The sequence below is a fragment of the Molothrus ater genome, chromosome 8 (assembly GCF_012460135.2).
Source record: "Molothrus ater isolate BHLD 08-10-18 breed brown headed cowbird chromosome 8, BPBGC_Mater_1.1, whole genome shotgun sequence".
NCBI classification, from domain to species: Eukaryota; Metazoa; Chordata; class Aves; order Passeriformes; family Icteridae; genus Molothrus; species Molothrus ater.
This window is the reverse complement of record NC_050485.2, coordinates 13,174,615-13,189,778: the sequence shown is the minus strand read 5'-3', so window position 1 is coordinate 13,189,778 and position 15,164 is coordinate 13,174,615. Positions and strand designations below refer to the sequence as shown.

The 15,164-nt window shown below is 42.3% G+C and overlaps 1 protein-coding gene across 1 annotated transcript in view; it reads right to left on the bottom strand.

The window, feature by feature from the left end:
* RET (ret proto-oncogene) overlaps positions 1 to 6,812 on the bottom strand; it is a 72,371-nt gene extending 65,559 nt beyond the window's left edge. Inside the window, 2 exon segments of the mRNA XM_036386101.1 lie at positions 5,958 to 6,305; positions 6,730 to 6,812. Coding sequence (XP_036241994.1) covers positions 5,958 to 6,003 — 46 coding nt within the window. The 5' untranslated portion in view covers positions 6,004 to 6,305; positions 6,730 to 6,812.
* Between the last annotated feature and the right edge of the window lie 8,352 nt (positions 6,813 to 15,164).

Below are 15,164 nucleotides of genomic sequence, written 5' to 3'. Positions count from 1 at the left end.
AAGCCATTAGACAGCCATTAGGAGTAATACATCCATTTTCTTTTTACAATCACCTGATTTACAATCAGCCAAATTTCTAAACTAATTCAGTCAAACAACATTTCTGGCACAATTACCCCAGCAAAGTTTCCAATTCTCTTTTTTGACTGCAATCACTGTAATTTTCCCTTAGGCTCTAAAGCGCTGATGATCATCTTCGTTTCAGCAGATTTACAGAGCATCTCTTAGGTTAAAATGTTCCTAGCATGTTTACGGTCTCATTTCAAGATCCAGAAATCTGAAACTATTTAGCCATCTTTATGAAGTAATCTTCAAAAAAAACAGCTTTGTGTTCTCCTTATGTGGGGAAAAAAAGAGATGGCTAGAGACAAATTTTAAAAAAATCCTAAGCTCCCAAAGGATCAAAATCCATCTGGTTTTTCACACCTCAGCTGACTTCCTATTTTGTTAAAAAAAATTTCTTAATAACTTTATTAATTAGCAACATATCTACATGAAAACTTGTTAAAGGGTTCATAATGACTTTGCCAAAACATTGCAGATTATCTCAGTATATCTCACGGATAAAAGAAAAAAAACACATTGTAAAAATAAAGCCTTTCAATAGATTTCATTCTACAGCTTCTCCAATGCTATTTTTCATTGATGCTTTATCACTCTAGAGATTCTGTAAGGTTTCCCATTGTGTTTCCCTACGTTGCATCAGCTCCAGTATCACCCAGTTTGGAACTGCATTAGTCAATCAACAAGGCACATGATATTCTAAGGATGAAGTAACTGGTGGTGGTACTTAACAGAAAACTAAGAGAGAGAGTGTGAGGCAACGAACAAATGTGTAGCACAGCTGTCAATTGAATTTGAACCCTGATCTAACCAAACTAATATGCAAACCTCAAATCTGTCCTTCTCTCGCAGTAATTGCTGTATTTATCCTTGCAATGCTTCAGTTGCTTGCTTTCGAAAATATAAGACAGTTACAAAAAAAAAAAATTATCTGGAAAATAAACAATTCCAAAGTTTCTTTAGAACATTTTGGTGAATTGTTAAGCTTTGCTTCTGCCAAACCAAAGAAAAGTAGAAAGCAAGAGCTAAGAACAAATCGCAGCATGAACGTGCCTCAATCCTGGAAGAAGATTCTCTTAACATCCACCCTGCTCGCACAGGGAACCACCACCTGTGTTCATGTAAGTTTTGCAATGCTCCTGAAACAGATACCCACGCTCAATAAGCAATGTCAGGCAATTTTTACATTTCAAAACCAAGAGATAATTGCAGTCCATCACCAGCTGGCACCACTTACAGCTCTGCCGGAAAGCTGAAGGATGCCAATGTCTGAACAAAACAAACGCTCTCCTCACCGCAGACAGGCTCTAAATGACCTTTACACAACAAGGCTCTCCAGAAAACACCAAGCTTCTTTAGTATGGATTTCTTCCAACCCATGGCCTATCTGTGTTTGCTAGGTTGCTTTATGGGAGAGAAAGCAGCCCGGAGGAGCAGTACCAGCAGTGCCAAGCCAAGCATGAAAGTACAGCAACAAGTGAACAAATCCTCTCCCTCCTGCCAGGGGCCAAACTGGGGAAAAGGGAAAAAATTAAAATTAACAAAACAAATGTGTTTGCACCAGCCAGTCTGTCATTTCAGTTAAAAAAACAAAAACGTAAGAGACTGTGACATGACACAGAGATGGAAAACTGATGGTGGGCATGCTACTGAATATGCATCTTGCATTCAGGTGCTGAACGCACACTGTTGTTCAGACTGACTGCTGCTGTTAATACTATGAGAAATCTTGTCTGTTAATCAAAGACTAACAAATGAGCTTTAAGCATTAAAATGCTGGCTTTTTGTTATCTTCATATTCATTTCCTTTATACTGTTTCCATGATAGTAGCAAAATCCTTGAATGAAGCCAAGGACCAAGGCTGCAACTGACTGGCAGAAATAATGAAGCCAATGACACCTTGAGAAGGCAGCACATAACAATGAGAAGGGAACTAAATATTACACAAATATGGATCCAATTAGCATGAATTTTAAAAAAACCCAACACAGTAAATTACTTTCTGTGAAAGGGAAAACGCTGCAGGAGGTGAACTTCACTGCAAAATTTCCTTTGTGAAGAAACTAGAAGGTGAAGGACCTGACAATGGGAGTAAAATGAGGGGAGACACAAAGCCTAGAGGGCCACAGAGAGCCCAGGCTCCTTCCTTGGTAGGAGCACTGGGATGAATCCTGGTGAGTGCCGTGCGAGTGAAGCAGCACTTTCACAGTCCAATGCAGGCAGCTGCAGGTGACCAGAGACAGGACAAGTGCCACCTGGGGAAGAGCCAGAAGGTGAGATGATGAACCTCTGGGCAGAGAAAAACAACAAAGTAGGAAGGAACCAAAGCATTGTGATTAATACTCCTTTTCCTATCAAAAAGAGCAGCAAGGTGTTTAACTCCCACATAACTCTGATCTTTCCTGATTAGGACATATAACATCTAATGAAGTGCCTCTCATGGTCCTCCACAGATTCCCCTTGCCCACTGTCAGGGTTATAATAAATAAAACAGAATAATTTTTACTTTACAAGGCAAAATCCTGATCATATATTATCTGACAGATAACTGTTTAAAGAAAACAGGCATACAAATTATATCTGTCTTAGCCAGTTCCTGACACAAGTCAATGAATGGTCTGTGCTCCGCCATTTGACCTGATCAGCACTGGTTTGATCTAAAAGCATGAGCACACAGGAAATCTTGAATTTGACAGAATCACATAGATATTCTTTTCCTAGAGAAAGCACCCATTTTCTATCATGAAATACAAATATTATGTGAAATTATCCACACTTGGCGGAGAAGAATGTCAGAAGAATATCTGCAGTTGGTCTGCCCTTGATCTGGATGCATGAGTTGAGCCTGGGCTTGCTCTAAATTGTAACCAGTCAAAACATTAGCAGCAATCCTAGCAGCAGGGAAATGCACTCTAAGAATCGATCCCAAACAGTCCATAAATGAGCATCAGAACTAGTACATTCACCAGAAGTTTTATATCACAGTCAATAAAATAGGAAAAAAGTTTGAATAATCTGCATTCAAGAGCACATCATTGAAGTAGGATCCCTATTATTTCCATAAGCAGGTTTTCCTTCCAATTTTAAAAAATTTGCATAGTGTAATGCTTACAAACTGTGTTTTATTCACTGGAAAGAAATCTTTGTCAACAGTATTCCCTTTAATAACAAAAAATTACTTTCCAGACAAGACAATCCTACCAAGCCTTTCCCACGGGCACTCTTTTCTACGTTTAACTGAACAAGGTCCTCCTCTGAGATCAATGAGCTTTCAGAATCAAAACTCCAGCATCAAACAGCCCCAGCAGCATGATAGGCAAGTAAACACCCCGAAGTCCTACAACTGACAAGGTGTAAAACTTTTGAAAAAGACATGTGTACACTCCATAATAAAACCCTGCATTTCTTTTAATTGGTAAAAGACACAGAAGCCTTAATTTGGGAAGAAACATTCCTTTTATTTTTTCTATTTCTAGGCTACTGCACGGTAAGGACAGTGCCTGCAGGAGACCCACACGTTGCCTGTGGTGCAAAAGCACCAAGGCTGCACCTTTCTGCTTCAGAACAAATGGTCCAGTGTGCTTCCTGCAGCCCGCCAGTACAAAATTACCAAACCTAATCCTTTCCACTAACAGCACGCTCACCAGATTGACTATGCCAGCTCACTCAGTCAAATGCCTTTGGGGTTGTTGTGAGCACGTGTTTTATGAACTACAGCAGTTCTAAGCTTTCCAAAACCTTTAGATAAACCAAAGATGTACCCACAGCAATTGAGTGCAAGGCTATCCCTGCAGGTTAACTTCGGGTGGCAACCCTCTATGATGAGGTCTTGCCCAGCTGAAAGAGATTCCTGCACAACACCTGGCAAGAGCATGTCAGTTACCACTGAAGAATCCCCGGCTCTTCCCCCAGGATGGAGCCCACTGAAGTTTCACTGAGCTCCCCCACCAGGGGAATGCACCATGACTCCTAAGACAGCTGTTTCTAAACTGGAACTCTGTGCATGCAGGAGCTTTACTACTACCTCCAAGACATCACACTTCATCGTACCCCTGCTGTAAAATCAGCTCTTATTGCATAAAAGCTAATTAGTGTCACACACCTAAACAATGTGAAGCAGTGTTTCTCTATCAACAGACACCCATAGACTATTGCTAATACACTGGACTTCTTGAAATAACTAGGAAAACAATTACCCTAAAATGTGGGCATAAATGTACACAACTTTTCTTCACCACAGTTTGAGTAGAAACTAACAGGAACCAAATATTAAGCCTCAGTAGTCAAAGCTGACAGCATAAGCAAAATAATTGCAACTTCAAGTATAAGCAAGGAGTATACAAAAAAAAAAAACCTACTTGGCAGCCTACTCTACCCAAATAAATTAGCTCCTGTAATATTCCTCCAAATATATTTTTGGCAGATCTCAAAGTTAACAATTTAGGGCTACGTTTAATAAAAAAAGTCTTTGAAACTATTTCCAACTGCTGAGATCTGATATTTAGAAAGGTTTAGATATCTGTCTTCAGTAGAGAGAACCCCTCTCCCATCTGAGAGTTTCAGAATGAAATTCATGTAAAGTTGTACAACTAAAAGTAAAATCAAATGGTGGTCCAACTGAAAGGGAAATACGGCAGGAAAAAAAGAGCACCATTTGAGAGAGCAGCTCCGGAGTTCCTAACACCAGCTAGTTCAGATGTGCAATAACCTGGGGTATCACAGCATGAATCAAAGAAACCTCATCCGCCCAGCTTAAACAGAAATCACGGGAAGTCATCTTCAAGCAAATGCACGTGAATCATTTTGGCTAATAAAAACATACCCCTCAAGCTAAAGAACGTAGGTAAATTACATTTCTCCTAATTCTGCCAAAAACATTAAAGAAAATGGATTTGCCAAAGATAAAAGCAAAGTAGACATGATAGATCATCCATTAGCAACACAAGTACGGCTAATTCTTCCTGACAGTGAAATGTCTTGGGATACAACCCACTTTATTTTTTTTTTACTAGATGTGTGTTTAGATGCAGTATATCCTACACATGTTATCTCCTTATATCCTAGACTTCACTACTAGTGAGATTTTACAAAGATCAGGCCCTAACAACAACATATTAAGAAAAGAAAAAATGTGAACAACTGAAAGTACTTTAGCATAGCAAAGAAAAATAATCTTAAAAAATTTAACAGGAGCTGTATAATCTATGCAAGTACAAAAAGTAGTTTAAAATAGTGCAAATTAATGCAGTCAACCTGAATTAATAACGAGAAGGAAAACATCACATGCTTATGAAGAATCACAAGGGCAGAATTGATATTGCACTCTACTCACTGTTAGACCAACTAGTGAACTAGTTTGGGCTTTACTTTTTTTCATAAATGCATTTTTAATGTGCAAGGTTGTACTGCATTCTCTAGCATACAACTTTGATTTATTCATTTAAACGTCAGAAATCCATCAGCAAACAAAGCCATATGGAAGAAAAAGAGATATAATGGATTTTCTGTTTGCTTTACAAACTTGACATCTGTGGATAGCATCATCTAAGTTACAATCCAATCACTATTCATATTCTGGTCATTTTCATTTACCAATCCAAAACGCATTTTATCTGATGATACAAAAAGCTCTGGGAGTAGGATAACAGAGAAGAAATCGTGTTTTAAAAACTTAAAATGGGAATATAGTTTAATATTTTCCCTTTCACATCATAAATTCAGAGAAAAACAAACTCACATCTGTTCTAACTTAGCTTTTAAAAAACGAAGAAAACGTATCAGGATCATTTATATCTTGTCTGTATTTGTGGCAAGATTTTCGGAGCCGGCCCGAGCCGCTGGTGGCACCTGAGCTCCGCAAAGTTCCCGGGGGGCCGGGCTCGGCGGTACTTACCCCCGCAGAGCAGGAGGAACCCGGCTGTCCGCGCCGCCGAGCGCATCTTCCCCGCGCTGCTGCGGCCCCGCCTCGGCGCTCCGGGCAGCACCGGCCGGGCTGCCGGACGCTCCGCGGGCTCTCAGTCGGGCCGGCCCATGGCCCGGGCCAGCGGCAGTGGGCCGCGATGGGACGCACGGAGCCGGGCAGAGCCGGGCAGGGACGGGACGGGACGGGACGGGACGGCCCGCGCCGGGATGCTCCTTCGCCGGTCCTTCCCTGGGTGCTCCTGGGTCCGGTGCCGCCCCCGCCGCCCCCGGCCGGGAAGAAAGCGCCTCGTTCCCTCAGCGGTGCCGCTCCTCTCGAGCTCTGCGGGGAAAAGCGAAGTCACGAGCGAAGCCCCCGCTCCGCCGCCGAGCCCCCCGCCCTGCCCGGGCGGCGGCACCGCCCGGCTCCGGCCAGCCCCCGGCCCCTCCTCCGCGGCCGCCGGGCCGCTCTGCCCGGGCCGCCCCGCCCGGCGGGCAGCCCCCGCCCCGCCCCGCCCGCGGAGCCTCCGCCGAGGGGCGCAGCGCCGGCCCCGCCCCGCGCATCCCCGCGGGCAAGGTGCGGGGCCGGGCGGCGGCACCGCGGTGTCCCGGAGCACCGGCCCGCGTCCCCCGGCCCCGCGGGCAGGAGCGGGGCGCGGGCGGGAGGAGCGGGAGGCGGCGGCTCGGGGGGAGGAAGGCAGGCGAGCCGCGCAAACACACCAGGTGCGAGACAAAGCGGGGACAGGCGCTGCGGCACCAGGACGTACCCGAGTGGTCGTCTTCCCTGTCAGCCGAAACACATTAAACGTGTTGAATAATTAATCCTTAGGAGAGGAGACAATTTTTGCTTGATGGTAGGAGGATGCTGTAGAAGATGTGCGCTACCTGGCAGGCAACCAAAGTAACCCGGAACGCACGCGTCCCGCTGAGCAGCGAAACGCCACTTTTAAACCGCAAGCGGGAGGGGGGTGGCTCTAACCGAGCCAAAGCTGAAATACGCTTTAACAGGTCGGGCTCGCCGAGAAAAGCGCTCCGAAAAAGCCGCCGCTCACAAACACCGCCCAGAGCCCCCGCTGCGCCGCTGCCGGCGCTGCCTCCGCCCGGCGGCCCCGCCGCAGCCCCCGGCCCGCCCGCGCCCTGCCCCGGCTGCCGCAGCCGCACCAGGCCCGCGGGCAGCCCCGGGATGGCGCGGGCACAGCCCCCCGGCACCCGCGGGCACCGCGCCCGCGCAGGCTCTGGAGGGGCCACAGCGACTGCCAGCTGGTACAAACCCTGCCCCTCTCCCAGCGCCTCTCCTGTCAGGGCACCTCCAACCTGTCGAGGAGATGTTTTCCACTCCTCTCCCGAAAGCTGATGCTGCTTCCTCACAGCCGCGCTGCTCCACAGATCTGGTCGTCAGGATTCAGACACAGATCAGCAGCTACAGCGTTCGGCTTCCCCAGCCTTCACACTCTGAAACGCCCAAGCAAGGTCAAGTAGACACGCAGAGTAGATTGATACTCAGTGCCGTTGCGCCCAGCAAGAATTGCTATAGATTATTTAAATAGCAGACAAATAGGAAATTCTCTCTCTAGATTAGTAAGGACTCTGCTTACAATACCTAGCACTTTAGGAGGCAAAGTATGAGAAATTACCCTATAGGAATGGTAAAAAAACTAACCTATTTTAACTTTTCTGTCAGATCTTCATCAAGTTAGAGCTTCTTCCATGGTCTTCATAAGGCTTGGGAAAACAATAAGCCAAGTTGAAGCAACTAGAAGGGTGATAATGAATTTGAGATGAACAATAATGACCACCATTAATTAATTGCTTTTGAAGCTTCCTGTCAGATAGTATAAATTAAACTTTCAAGTACTTACGTGTCAAATGTTTGTGGGGCTTTTGCAAGTGCCTGAAAGAGGGAACTGAGAAGGTTACTTGGGAAGTCTCTGTGAACCAAAGGAAAGTCTATAGCAAAGAAAGCAACACATAAAACATTAACATTAAATCAATGCTTTGTGGAGAAATGTCTTACGTTAAGCTAAGCTTTATCTTAAATCATATTTAAAAGCTCGTGCAGTATACAAATCAATATTGATGCCATCTAAAATACACCACTATCATCTGCACTGATAAATGCCAGTTTTCATCCAGGACAAAGTGACTTCTTGGAAGAATTTCAAGGACTTACAATCTCTTCTGGCATCTCAGCAACTGAAGCCAAAGCTGTACTCTTCTGCCAGCTTCAGGCTCTGCTCCAGCACACTAAAACTGGTTTTAGATGCCATCATGTTCGTCATGCAAGGAACAGAATTAAGGTCACCAGAATAATTTTTTCATTTGATTTCCAGGCTTTTAAGCTAAGCAGTTTTATGTGTTTTTAGAGGACTGTAGCTGACTGTCAACCCAGGACACTGACACACAACACAGCTGGAAAAAACTGGACAACTTGGATGAAAACAGGACCAAATACAGGTGTCTTCTGTGTTCCACCTACTGTGGTCATGTCTCATATTAATGTAGTCACCATTCTTCCTGAAGCTGTTGTCCTTTATGGTCAGCAGTGGTATATTGAGGAAACATAGTTCATCCAGGAAACATAGCCTACCACAGAGAAGACAAAAATAACATAACTGCAGCATCTCTCAAACCCTGCAAAAGCCTATCAAAATGGAGGCATTTTAAATTTTCCACTTGAAATTCAAACTTCAGGAGAAAAAACTTAAACCCTTCCTGCCCAGCCTGGTTTCCACAACCCTGAAGAGTCCCAATACAGGCTGTGAACCATCTGCCCTTGAGTTTACATGAGCCATACAAGCCTATAGCAACCATCTCCTTCCAACAGCTAACTTCTGCTCCACTATGCATAAAATACACTTTCACGTCATTCACTTGGTTTCTTTGTCTGAAGGCTTTTTGAAAACTGAATGAAAAACACTGCTTGTAAATGGGGAATAAAAAAAAGCGATGTGTCCTTAATTTCCCAGAAAAGCTCAAGCTTTGCAGTGACATCTCCCATCATTCTCCTAGCAGAAATACTTTGGATGTAAATCAACACTTTCCTGCAGGCTAGTGCAATTGTGAAACTGTGGCTCATACTCCTTCTCTTCCTCACCCCCCCACTTTGACTCATTTATTTGGCACAGCAGGCTGAGCTATTAAATTATTGTAGGTTTTTCTTTTATAAAGGCACCCTGAGATGTCTCGATACAATAATGCTTCCTGAAACTGATGCTGATTGATAACTGTTTCTTGGTTTCATCACAAGTCTTAGATCATGTTCATTTAGCATCAGGGCGGGACACTTGAGGACTGTTCTGCCTTCCCATGTTTTCCAAACACTCAGGCATGAACACTGAAATATTTTCAGGTAAAACTCATCCTAGAATATTGTATTTAAAATCCAATTATTGATCAGTTCAGGACTTAAATACTTTTTTCCCCTATGCTATGAGGTTGGCTACTGTAAAAACTCAGTCTGAGGCGCTGCTATTGATCATGTAAAAAAAAATATTTTAAAACTACAAAAAGAGGTTATTAAGATGCAATGCTATTTTCTGATCAAACTGTCAAGTCTTTCATACAGTTACAACTAAAGTGGCACTGAATAGATATTTTTCTTGAGGTAGATAGTAAAAGGACAGAACAAATTTTGATCCTGACAGTGACAAAGAATTTATCTGCATGTCGTACTTAATTCAAGTTCTTATATACATGTTTTTCCACAATCCCTGGGCTTTATTTTCCTATCCTTCTGTAAATTTTTTCCTTTTCTATTTGTTAGATATTGCTTAACATATAAACTGCACAGTATCCACATTATCTATTTAACTTTTGTTCTCTTAAGAGCATTGAAAGAGCTAAAAGCAGTGTGTTTTCCCAAAATACTCATCCAAAAGTGCTATGAATTTGTCAGAAACACTGACTACCATGAAGAAGCAGCAAACCTGTGCTAGGAGATGTCTCCATCTTGGCACCTAGAGGAGGGAACCAAGAAGCTGTTTCTTTCAAGTCAGGAGGAAAGAAGTCATTCTTGTGGAGAAAGTGCTACAGACTGTCCTGATAACAACAAGTTTAAGCAAGAGCTTTGGATTGTCCAATAAATAGATTTCAAGGCAAAACCAGGATTCTTGTGAAAACAGTGACAAGGGACTGGCATAAGTCAAGATGCTGTATATGAGAGAAAGCAGAACAGACCATGAGCCTGGCCCAGGGCCATGACCAGGAAGAACCAATGTCCCTTGGTGACCTGACAAAGCTGTCCCTCCTGGGAGCTGGCTGCATCAGGAAAGCCCTCATCTGACCTCTCTGCTGCTTCTTGGTAATAGAATTCTAAGTCCCTCCAACAACAGTAGTTTGTGCCACTGTAAATGTAATATAAAGCCTTTTTGAAAATACATTCATCCACAAAAATTGCCTGATTCCCGGCCATCAGATTGTTTCACTGAAAGCCTAAACTTAACTATCAAAACCATCATAAAATCATAAATCACAATGTCTGGTGCCATCAGAAGTCAGTACCAAAATAGGTCTCTAACTGTTTATCTGAAATTTTCAAATGCTTGCCTTTGTTGCTGCAGGTTTCCATGAAGCACAGGATGACTATGCTGGAGCATTTCCATGCAGAGAGGAAACAAATTCTCCCAATATTTGCAAACAACAGGTGCTTTTGTGTCAATTCTATTCAGAATCTCATGTCATCTTGCATCTATCTTGTTACAGAAGCCTTCTAAAACTGACAGGAAATAAAAGCTCAGTTTTCATGTCATTGTTCTAAGGATTGTCCTGGAGGTGCCATGGATGCAGCTATTATGTCAGAAAAAGGCATCTGGAGTGAAGGCCACTGTGATACATTACTGAAAGTACAACACTGTGTAAGTTCCAAACTCAGTGAAGTCCCAAGTTCTGATCTCTGTACTCTCATGGAGCAGCAGGATTCCAGAAGTGTGAGTGCATGAGGATGTGAACCTCTTGCTGTGGTGATGAGCACTGCCTGGTGTGAGAGAGCCTGCAGCCCTGGTGTGCCTGTAGCAGGGCATCCAGCAGAGCTGTGCCAGCAGCTGCCGTTCCAGCGCCGCGGGAATATCCCCAGCTAGCATCAGGGACAGCAGCAGGGCTGATGACTCACGCTTATCTCATCTGCAGAGACAGTCCTTTTTGCCTGGAACCATGCTATAACATAAACCCAACAGTTGTAACCCACAGGCACCTTGGCATTGAGGCTCAACATTTATCCCATTACTCAAGAGGCATTAATTTCCCCGAGATATGAACAGATATTGGCACAATAAATCTCTTCGCATCAGTATGAGCAGTCAAGTTCTTCTGAACTTTGAAGGCTGGATTTTTCTAGCTTTTAAACAAACATTTGGGATCTGCTTGGAAACGTTATGATCACGCACAAGGATATTCACACATCCCCCATCAGAATCTGAATGGTAGGGGGTAGATACTTTTCCAACAAAAGTTAGAGAAATACATTGAAACTGGCAGCTGATAAATTAAAACCAGCTAACAAAATAGAAAACATCCTTTGTTGACTCTTCTCCAGGTCCATTTCCAGCAGATAATACACTACTGTGATCATAACAATAAAATATTATTTTCATCCTAGTTTCTTAAAATTTGGTGTCAAATATAACAGCCCACATGAGAGATGTGTAACCTCAATTCCCTACTTGTTCATAAAGTTCATGAAGTTCCAGCCTGGGTTATGACCAAGGCAAGCTTCCTGCTCCCTGCCAGCTGCAGTACCCCTACAGTGACCTGGGGGAAGTGAATGTGTTGGAGAGTGATTCTGTCCAAGGTACAGTCAGATTTACCCACTACAACTATTTCTGAAGTTTGCAGGTGACCTTAAAAAACACTCCATTACCAACTTAATTAAAAATAGTAACAGCCAGATAAAGCTGTGAGACATCCTAAATGACCAGTAAATATTTGTGAAGCTGAGCTTACACTTAATTTTCTCATTCCTTATTACTCTTGGCTGCAGAGAACTTGAAAACATAACCACACTATACCCTAGAAGTTGCAAACCTGAAAAGTAAATGTAGTTTGCAAATGTAGAAAAGACATTTCAAATATCATAATTTTAGAAATAACTAATTAGGTAGAGAAACTAACTCAAAATATATAAATATTTGGGTTTCACTATGAAAAGCAGTTAAATTGGACTGAAGAAAGTATGTCTTTCTTGAGCAGTATCAAATCTCCTATGCATGAAGTTCAACAACTAAGCTCCAAAATCTTCTCAGGTACAACTTTGTCTCAGTGCTCCTTAGAAGAGGCACAGCCAGATTTGCATGAGGAAGTCAAGAGAGACTTCCCAGCAGTGCTACTCTTCCTGTCACCCACAGCAAGGTTCAGTACATGCCATAGTGACAACGAGAGGGCCTCGCTTCTTTCCAACTTTCATAGGTTCAGAATAGAGGCACTATAACTCATGTTACTGGTGGGTTAGCCTCAATGCCAGCAGGGGAAATGGTGACCTGAGAGTTTTCAGTCTCCAAAATCATCAGGTTTTTTCTGTCAGGGAAGAACCGACAAAATCATGACCATTATTCAGTTATAAGCATGAAGGCACACCAAAGTTAATGAAGAGAAGATCACAATCAATGGAATAACAATTAATTTTGTCATTATAGGAATTAGTATAAAAATATCAGAATCAGGACTTACAAGGGACTTCACCTCGAAGTTAACCTGTATTGGGTTAAATGATCTACATAATCTGATTTACTTTCAGCACCATATGTTACTAAATCGTAATCACTAGAAACTAGGAAATATGATCCTAGGGTAATTTCAGAGATCTGGATTCCCACTGTACTGTAACTTTAAATATATGGTATCATGGCCATAAAGAGAGCACTCAGGTAGTCAGGTCACACATCTTCATTTGCACCATGGTTTATAGAGGCACGTTTGCCCCTGAGTTCCATTGATCTCACAGGATGTGTTTTTCTATTACACATGCACATGGTCTCTACATTTAAAGAGCATTACATTAAAAATGAAATCAAGAACTTGCCTGTGAAGAAATGTTCAGACTGAGATTGCCCCATGCATTTTTTATTTGCTCACTGATATGCCTTACAAGTCTCATTCAGGAGCAGCTACAAATGTGTCAGAACTAGTGCTGGAACTTGTAAATTCCTAGGATTCAACCCAAAGACATAACCTCAAAATAGCATACCCGAGACTCATGAAGAATTCTTGTTTTTCCTGTGCATTGAGTAAGCCCAGAGTCCAGTAAATGCAAGAATATATAATTACATGTACAAACACTCTGAACAAAGGGGGCGAATTCAGATTGAAAAGGTAAACCTTATTTATGTTTTGAGTGCCTAATACTATGATACTGTTCTTTAATGTAGGCTTTTCCAGTATGTAATTTCCTAAAACTTTTTCAAATTAAAATTTCAGAACTATACCACATGGAGTCACACTGAGTGCTGCATAAGTTACAACAAGATTTTTAATGGCTGAAAGCAACTATTTAAAAGGAAAAGAATCTTTCGTACTCATTACAATAGGTAACTATGACCAAGATGCCAAGCACATTAGTACAACCTGGTTTTCCTAAAAAAGCAAAAAAGAGAACACAAGCCCCAAAACAAGAATGACACAGCGAAAAAAATGCCATAACTCGTATCTGTTCTTTAACTTTGGAATTTGATCATTATTTGAACTTTAAAAGAACTATAAATTTCTCAAAATCATCATGGCAATTAAAAAGCAAAATGACGGGTGCTAAGTCTTGGCCAGCCCAGTAGGGATTCACCCTGTAGCACCAGGTCCCTGACCCTCTAACATCCTGCATGGCTCTAAGGCTCTGTACAGGGGAGAACACGTTGGTCAAACGGACCACTCTGGAGATTTGGCAGAAAGTCTTCAGAAAGAGCTGAGGGTGCAAGTTCTTTTAGTTAGAGGCTTAATGCACAGGCAGATGTGGATTGATTTTTCAAGGAAATGGGAACAAACCTCTCTTCCCCTAAGGTCCCTGTTCAAAATGCCAGGTCATGACAGCTTTCCATAGTATACACTGACACCATTTCTTTTCTACAAGATACACTTACCTATATGAAAGTGCAAAATCTAACTAACATAAGGTTTATTTGAGGAGAAGAGACAGGGTCTCTGCCCAGTTACCCATTATATAGCACAAGGCTCTGACTTGCACTTTCCCTAGCAAAAACAGCAACAACAGTACGAGATAACAGTAAACAGAAACAGTAAACCAGTGTAAAATATGTGTTTAAAAGGTTATAAAAGTAATGAGAGTAATGAGGATTTTTTTGGTTTAATGTTGCAATCAAATCACTGAGGATAATTTCATATTTAATTTTCTCATTTCCAGATAGAAGGAATGATAGATTTCTGTTTTAGCGAAATTATGCCTACCTTTACACACATACATAGAAACAATATAAACCCTTAGAAGCTCATTCTACTATTCCTTTGTGCCTTGACTTCCATGAACTTAAAGAGCAGGAATCAGAGCCCGGGGGAGAAAGACAAGAGAAACTCTAAGTACCTAAAGCAGCTAAGCAAAAGTAGGTTACCAGCATATTTTTAATTTATGCGTATTGTGAGATGAGCTAGCAGTCATGTGTGTCTCCTATTATCAACAGCTAGGCAGTTTCTTTTTTAAGTCATCATGGGCAGTTCAGCTACTCAGAGTCTGTTTCTGTTTGTTTGGGCTATGGAGCATCCTGTATTTTAGCTCAGAGATATGTGTCTTTCTTGGAGTTTCTCTGGAGTTTCTCCATATATGATGGAAACAGTTTTTGTTTCTAACCACTGCAACGCAGAGCAATTCAACACAGCTGTTTCAGTTTTGTTAGCACATACACAGCAGCATTTAACCAAAACTAAGAGCTCAGTGAGTACAAGCAAGGCTACACAAAGTGGTGTTTGATGCAGGACAATAGTTGTGGAGCAGGCTTATCACTCAATAATTGGAAGAGAAAACTTGGAAATATTTGCCTTTATCCCTTAGATTCTGATAAACAAAATTCATGAGATGCAACTTGAAATGGCCTTTTTACCATAACACTTTCTACACTGGTCAGTCAGCACCTGGGACAAACTGGTTTGACTGAGGCAGGTAAAGAACTCAGGTACATCAGTGCTCTATCAACCTGCAATCACCAATTTTACAGCTCCAATATTTCTAAGTTAAACCAGACCTTTTCAGGCCTCCTATATCACAGCTCAT